Raw genomic sequence first — 7,966 nt, forward strand, 5'->3', positions numbered from 1 at the left:
CAATATTATTAATTAAATAAAAAATTTCTATGTTTTAATATTTTATTTACTGATTATATTTAACATATTATTGTTTTTAAAAAAAATTATAAGCAATAATTTTGTTTCTGTACGTTTTTTTTTTAGTATTTACATATTTTTTTTTGTTATATTAATTTAATGAGAAATGATTAGGTGAGGGAATGACTTGGCATAATCTTCTTCGCTGAAAAAATCAAATAATTTTTCTTTTATCTCTTTTTCCTCTCACTTTTACATTTTTCAACCAATGAAGGTGATGCCAAGTCATTCTCTTACCAAAATTTCTTTCTCTATCACTCCTCTAATTTAATCAAGTGTCTTCTCAATCATGGTAGTTTATATGTGAATTTTAATTTTGTTTAAACAATAATGTGAATCTTAACATTTAATAATCTTACCATTTAAGTTACAAACTACAAGTTTACATATGTTATACTAGGGTTATAAAATTATCATATTTTACCATAGTGAAATTCTAAAATAATATTTATAATTTAATATATATATATATATATTACATATAAATAATAATAAAAACGTATTAATTTCATGAATTATATTCACTTCGTCTTACAAACTTTTCAACAAAATCAAACGATCACGGATCTTCAACCAGTTTTAATAAATTTATTTATTTATTTTATATAGGTTTTAGGCTTAAATCTATATATATATTATTTATCCATAACCTTAATAGATTTATTTTATTATTTAAACATATTTAATATTTATTTTATTATATAAATATAATTTTTGAAAATCAAATCAGAATATTATTTTATATGAAACAGTATAATATTATATCGAAATCACGGTATATCATTAATATTTGGTATGTAATTGTATCATGCTTTCGGTATACTAAAATAACGATAAAGTAACGGTATAATTTTACATATACCCAAACTTTTGGTACGGTATATGGTATGAATACAAGACTATGGTATATCGTACCGACTCACCCTATGTTACACGTAAAGGTAATAAAATTATTAAAATTTTCGGTATATCGAAAATACCGTACAATAAAATATCGAAAATATCTATTATATATATATATATATGATACCGATGTCGAAACTATAAGTATAGTAAAAATATAAAATTTTATAAATTTTGGTATATCGGCATATATCGAAATAATACTTATAAATTAAAAATATATATAATATTGATAAATAATTAAATTTAATTTTGATTTCGAAATTATATTCACATAAATATTACGTTTTTTTCCATTTATAAACGCATGGAATGAAAGTGTTTTATTTATTTTTAAAATATTATGATTTTTTTTCACAAAATCAAATAATCTCAACAAACAATCCAAATTTATTTCATTTTTTTTTCTTAGTAGATTTGGTTTAACTCTATAAGTATATATATTATATAACATTAATAGATTTATTTCATTATCGATATTAATTTAATTTTATAAACATAAATTTTTAAAATTAAATCAAATATAATTAAATTTTAATATTATTCGGTATGTACGGTATAATTTCGATATTGTACCGAAAGCGCAGTATACTATCAATATTAAATAAGGTCGGTATGTTTTTTTTAGAACGCTGAGTTCCGTTTATTATATGGAGTGCGACTAATCATCGCGGGTTAAGCACATAGCCCGCAAACACACTTAATCATTTAATAAGCCATAAAATTTACCACCTGACGGGCTCGAAGCCAGGACCTCACGGACATTGAGATATTCATTTCTTGTTGTCGTTATAGTAGAAGAGAGGATTAAAAAATATAGTCACAAGTTAAACACATAATTCGCAAATATACTTAACCATTTAACTAGATGCAAAATTTTTCATTTAACGAGCTTGAACTCATGACCTTAGAGAGGCTGAGAATATTCATATCTTGTTGTCGCTATGCTAAAAGAGGAGATGTATGGTCGGTATGTTATTTGTAACTTACCGAGATTTCGGTATACTGAGAAATAACGGTAAGCCTAAATTACAGTACGATAGATTTTTTTATATCAAAATTTCGATACGATGTGAATAAAAAATTATTTTATAGTGTATCGTCCTTCAACCCAATAACTATTAAGCAATCGCTACTTAATACTACTTTAGTTGTGAGATTCTAAATTTTTTAATAATCTATAAAGCAGGAAGCATGATGGTGGAACATGACGGTGGAATGTCATGTTATAATTCTCATTAATTATAAAAATTAAATAATATATGAACTAGGTTTATATGGTAAGGTAACACAAAATTTTATTATAATTTTTGAATGTTCCAAAATGTTGAGGGCTCAGCAACGCTTAGGGTCATCCTTTAACCAACAAAATTAGTTATTTTTTATAACTATAATACACACTAATAAAAAAGTAAAAGTCCATGAGTTTGATTTATAACTTAAAATGAATGTTATAACTGTGATATAATGTTAACTTCACATAAAAAAATATATATTATATGTTTTCAATATAATTTAAATATATTTCAATAAAAAATAATATATATATTTTTTTCTTGAGGACATCAAAATTATTAAAATTGATCAAACGCAATCAAAACAAAACAATGGATAATCAACATAGAAAACATAAGAAACAGTAATGACAAATCAAATACCATCTAATATTTTTTTTTTTTAAATTTAGAGACTCTAAAATAATTAATGATTATCTTACCGTATCAACTAATTATACTGATGATATATAATAAACCTCGTAATAATAATATCGTGGACTAAACGAATCAATAGAACGCAATAATTGAATGATTTATGGTTATGGCTTAAACCAAATGGAAGGTTCTGGCTTAAACCAAATGGACAAGTGGTCTCAATCAAAAATTATTAACTTGTGACAATTTTGTTAAAATAAAAAAAAAATAATTTTAACATAAGATAAAAACATATTTTTATATTAAAATAAAAAGCATATCTTTGTTTACAAACAAATTTAAATAATTTGATATTATTTGAATTAAATGATTTAAAATATATTGTTACTAGTAAAATTTATTATTATTATTTTTTTTAAAAGAGAGAAAATGTTTATTACTTGTTTTTTTGGACACAAAATCTCATAGTTTAATATTTATCTTGGAAGCCAAAATAATTTATTATTTTAATTGATAAGGTACAAATAAATTGAGAATGTATTATGAGATTTATCTTCCGCCTCTTTTCTTATTTCCGTCAAACCCTACATTTCTCGCGCAACCTTCTTCTCCCGCTTATCAACGTGAATCTGAATCTAAGAGATATTTTCTTCGACCGAGATAGAGAGTGAGGCTGCATTTTTGAGAGATAGAGGCACTGACCTAAATAATCTCGATCTCCTCTCCATTTCAATCCCCAGCCGTTCGAGCTTCAGGCGTCAAGACAAACTGTGGCAATAGTAGCAGCAGCAAGGAAGGAGGCAACGTCTCCCTGTCAAAGACCGGCGCCACAACTGTTAAAATCCGATCAATGTAAGGAGTTATTCAGTTTATAGTTTAAGTTTTGATTGCCTCCGTTCTGATTCAGTAAACAAACAAAATGTGGGATGTGTGAAGCTCCATTTGAGCCGATTCTTTGAAATTTAGAAAATAAGTTTCTGTTCTATTGCTTTATTTCTGAAATTTAGTTTCGAATGTTTGCTTCTGCAACCTATTGATGATGTTGTGTTGATAATGCTTGCTTGAGTTGTTTTAGAATTTAGATTTTTCTATGATAATTTTGCTGAAATCGACCTCTTGTCTGATTCCATCACTATTTTGTTTTAATGATGAATTTCCCGATTAAAAACCAGTGCAGCGTTTATTTGTTTATGTGAAGATCGATTCCACCTCTGCATCAGGTTATAAAATTGATAAGATCATCTGATCCCATTTGGCTAAGGCGAAAGATTTTGGACTTTTGTTTGATATAAAATACTAAAAGGGTATGATGCGGTGATGTTATTTGGTTGATTATAAATTAGTTAAAAGCTGTGTTGATAAAAGATGATGAGTGAGTAACTCTAAGTTGAATGGGATTAATTTGGAAAGAAGACTCTGAGGAGTCTCTTATGTGATCTTAGGAAGGCTTTGGAGACTATTTTTTAAGTAATGAATGACTGAATAAAAAATAAACAAATATAAATGATTAGTTCTAAAAGAGTACAAGTGAGTAGTTCTAAAAGATGTATGACTGTCTTGATCTTCAACATGTGAGGTATGTAAGTAACCTGTAACCTTTGCACGGACGATATAAAATAAAAAAAATAGAATAACCCTGAAATCCAGAAAATGAAAATGCAGAGGCAAATAACACAATTTGATCTAGACAAAACTTAAATAGAGACAATATTCAAATGGTCATCTGTGGTATAATCCTCATGCCTTTTCCCATGGGTAACCAAACACTGGATCCATTCAATCTTATAGAGAAAACTGTAGTGTCGACTCTGAATTAATTAAACCTTCAATTTTGAAGCTTCACCTTTCTCCAGTTGCGATTTCATTTTCGCTCAAGGGAAGGTTGTAAAAAGGCGTTACCTGTAGAAAATCAATGTATAATTAATTATCCACTGATTTCTTGTAGTATCTATTTTCGCTAATTACTTTAACGCCATTATACTGTTATGTTAGTAAAAAAATTAACTTATTTGAACAGACAGACTCCTTTTTCACTTTTGATATTGTAAAAGAGGTCTTCATTGCTTTGCAACATCCACCTACACTTCCGAAGTGGAGTGGACGGAAGAGGGTTTCATCGTTGCGCTGCCCCAAACTGTAACCTTATTCTCCTACCCGCCAAAACACTCACTCTGATGGCCGGAAACGGAATGCATCCTTACCATCAACAGTGGCAGCCCACTGCAGCTCCTCCCCCCGTCGCCCCTTCGGTCATTCCTCCTCCTCATGGTCATGCTCCTCCATTGCCTATGGTTAACGACGAGGTGTGTTTACTCTCTATTTCTGTATCTTTCTTTTCTCCCTATACCTTAATCGTACATTTTGCAGCTCCGCACAATCTTCATTTCGGGGCTTCCCGAGGATGTGAAGGAGAGAGAACTACTGAATCTGCTCAGATGGTTGCCTGGTTATGAGGCTTCACAAGTCAACTTTAAAGGGGAGCACCCCATGGGTTTTGCCCTTTTCTCTTCGACACAGTACGCTTTGGCTGCCAAGGATGCTCTTCAGGTATGTGATATGTGTCCTATAGCACCTTATCTGTTTTACGTGCACCAGATTTTTTATGAATGTTGATTAATTGGGGTTTACATTGCCTCGATCTTAGGATATGGTTTTTGACACCGATTTGAATTCTGTGCTGCACACTGAGATGGCAAAGAAAAATCTTTTTGTTAAGAGGGGTAAGTCATTGCATCTCCTTCTCCTTCAGGATTTTGTGTGCCTAAGGTTCAAACATTACAACCACATTGGAGTAGGAGATAGAACGTTATTTGTACCTCATGTGAATTCTGAGTGTAGGATTTCCTGTACATGGTCATTTTATTTGTAGGAATTGTATCTGATCCCCCTGCATATGATCAAAGTAAACGGATGAAAATTGGTGGTGATTATACTCATACTGGTTATCCAAGCCCATCTCCATTCCATCCTCCTCCAACAGCTGTATGGGCACCACATGGGTAAGAAACTATTCAATCAACATTAAAATCTTGTTAAATTTGATGTATTCCCAGAGCAAGTGCTCATTACTTAGAAAATTGCTTATTTAGGTATATGGCTCCTGCTCCACCTCCGTATGACCCATATGGGGGCTATCCTGTACCACCAACAATGCAGATGCCTGCTCCTATGCCAGCACCAAGTAGTTATGTGCCCATTCAGGTAATGCATAATTCATGTCTCTATCTTTTATTTTGTGGATGGATAGTTTATGTTTACAATGCAAGAAGAAAATATGAGTGGGTTCAAATTTCAAAACTAGTTATTATGTGTAATATAACTGTTGTACAAAAGTTAAGTTGTTTGTTCGCTTCATATAAACGATTGTAGTAGATTGATTGCTTGTTTATTATTATTATTTTCTGTTTCCCATTGTTTATTTCATAGTGAAAGAAATATTTTTTGTGAAGACCCTTTATCTAGTCTTGTTTTTTAAAAAAAAATAGTTCATGAAGACTTGAACACATTATCTTACAGACAGACTTCTTACAATCTACCACTGAGCTAATGAGTCTTCATCCCTTTATCTAGTTTTGTATGTTTAATTTTCATCTTACTGCAGAATACCAAGGATAATCCTCCTTGCAATACTCTATTTATTGGAAATCTTGGTGAAAACATTAATGAGGAAGAGTTGAGGGGCCTTTTTATCACGTATGTATTCTTGCATTTTTATTTTATTTTATTTTAATGGTTCATCTTCGCACTGCTGAATGAATCTGTTCAAAGTAATTGTATGTGCCTTATCTTGGTTTCAGACAACCTGGTTGTAAGCAGATGAAGATTTTAAAGCAGGAGAGGCACACTGTTTGCTTTATCGAGTTTGATGTAATTTCCCAATATTTTTGTGAATTCTGTTTTTTACTTCTATTATAGTTAGTTGGATGTGGATTTAATTGTTTTTTTTTTTAATTTCCTTACACAGGATGTCAATAGTGCTACAAATGTGCACCATAGTTTTCAGGGAGCTGTTATCCCTAGTTCTGGTTCTGTCGGCATGCGCATACAATATCCTTCTCTTGTGTTTTCTTTTACAGCCAAAGTTTCTTTCAACTCTATTCCTGCTAGCTTTCATTATTTCAACTTTGTGTTGTTGGGGGTATCTTTTGAAAACTGCTGCCCAATAGTAAATTTTGAGCAAAACAATTTTCAGAAAAGAACAATTTTCTTTTTGTGGCATTAATATTTCTGTAAATGTTTTTGTTACAAGCCTTTCCTTTAATTTGCTTTCATGATACTTTACTGGCCATCTTTTCAATCTTCATATTATATCTTGTTTTCAGTTTTCTTAAGCTCCCATGGTTTAGTGTTTGTACATATATATATATGTTTTGCTCCATTTGGGAACACCTGGATCCAAAAGAATCTCTTGGATCCAAAAACGTATATGGAAACTAAACTTAGTCGTATTAAATAAATTACAAGTATTTCCTAATCAGGCATTATATTCTAGCGATCTTATCAAAATTTCCCTACGTTCTTGTTTGTTTTCTTTAACACATGGAAACATTTTCGAAGAATCCATTTGGGAAGAGAAAGACCAATAACTATGGAGCTGCTGGACCTGGCAACAATGGAGCTCCACTACAGATGACTTATCAATAGCCTCTCAAGGGATGTACTCTGTTCTCTATGCCTTGGACAAATAGGATGCATCATGCGGCTGTTGCATGCATCATTCATTTCATCAACATTGGCATCTATGTGCATGCAGGGGGAAATTCTCATACAAGTGTTATTTTTTCACATTGTCATTTTAGATATGCGGTTGTTTTGTTATTCATAACATGCATTTTCTAACAGCATGGCTAGTTAGAAGTGCATAATTTTATTTTATTTTATTGTAGTTTGATGGGTGAATTTGCTTTACCACTACTGATTGATGTGCTAGACATCATATAACTGCACTTGATACTCTTTGTTTTCTGTACATCATATTATCAATCATGGGCATCACCTGAAAAAAAAAATCATTTTTATAAGGTTGAATCATCTACATGTCATCACAAACATGCCAAGAAGACCATGTTTAGGTTTTTCGTCATAACATTTAAGTGTGGGCATCTCTAGATATATATATATGTGTGTTGTGTCATGATGCAGGATTTAAGCGTTTACAGATTCTTGAGTTGTCGAGGATGAAGGGAGCTCAATGAATACAGCTTGGATATTCACCAACGGTAGATTTGAGAACCTCTATCAGTGTTGTTTTATTGTGTTTTTTCAAACATCAAATTTTTTTCTTTGAATTTTTTTTCTAACATGCTTCCCCATACTTTTTCACAATTGTCATTTTGCTAGGATGGGAAGTG

The 7,966-nt window shown here is 30.9% G+C and overlaps 1 protein-coding gene across 4 annotated transcripts; it reads left to right on the forward strand.

Moving 5' to 3' along the window:
- Positions 1-3,180: 3,180 nt before the first annotated feature.
- Positions 3,181-7,632, forward strand: LOC124914074 (U1 small nuclear ribonucleoprotein A). Of its 4 annotated transcripts, none has more exons than XM_047454549.1 (10): positions 3,181-3,467; positions 4,633-4,918; positions 4,983-5,162; positions 5,260-5,335; positions 5,485-5,614; positions 5,705-5,816; positions 6,217-6,308; positions 6,413-6,482; positions 6,580-6,666; positions 7,167-7,632. In XM_047454549.1, the coding sequence occupies exons 2-10, from the start codon at positions 4,790-4,792 to the stop codon at positions 7,257-7,259; spliced, it is 969 nt and encodes a 322-aa protein (XP_047310505.1). In that variant the 5' UTR covers positions 3,181-3,467; positions 4,633-4,789; the 3' UTR covers positions 7,260-7,632. The 4 variants fall into 4 exon arrangements, with proteins under 4 accessions (XP_047310505.1, XP_047310504.1, XP_047310506.1 ...); XM_047454548.1 differs by having other exon boundaries at positions 3,182-3,467; positions 6,580-6,662; positions 7,163-7,632; XM_047454550.1 differs by having other exon boundaries at positions 3,182-3,467; positions 4,637-4,918; positions 6,580-6,662; positions 7,163-7,632.
- The last annotated feature ends 334 nt before the right edge of the window (positions 7,633-7,966 follow it).

This window comes from Impatiens glandulifera, chromosome 9 (genome assembly GCF_907164915.1).
Source record: "Impatiens glandulifera chromosome 9, dImpGla2.1, whole genome shotgun sequence".
NCBI classification, from domain to species: Eukaryota; Viridiplantae; Streptophyta; class Magnoliopsida; order Ericales; family Balsaminaceae; genus Impatiens; species Impatiens glandulifera.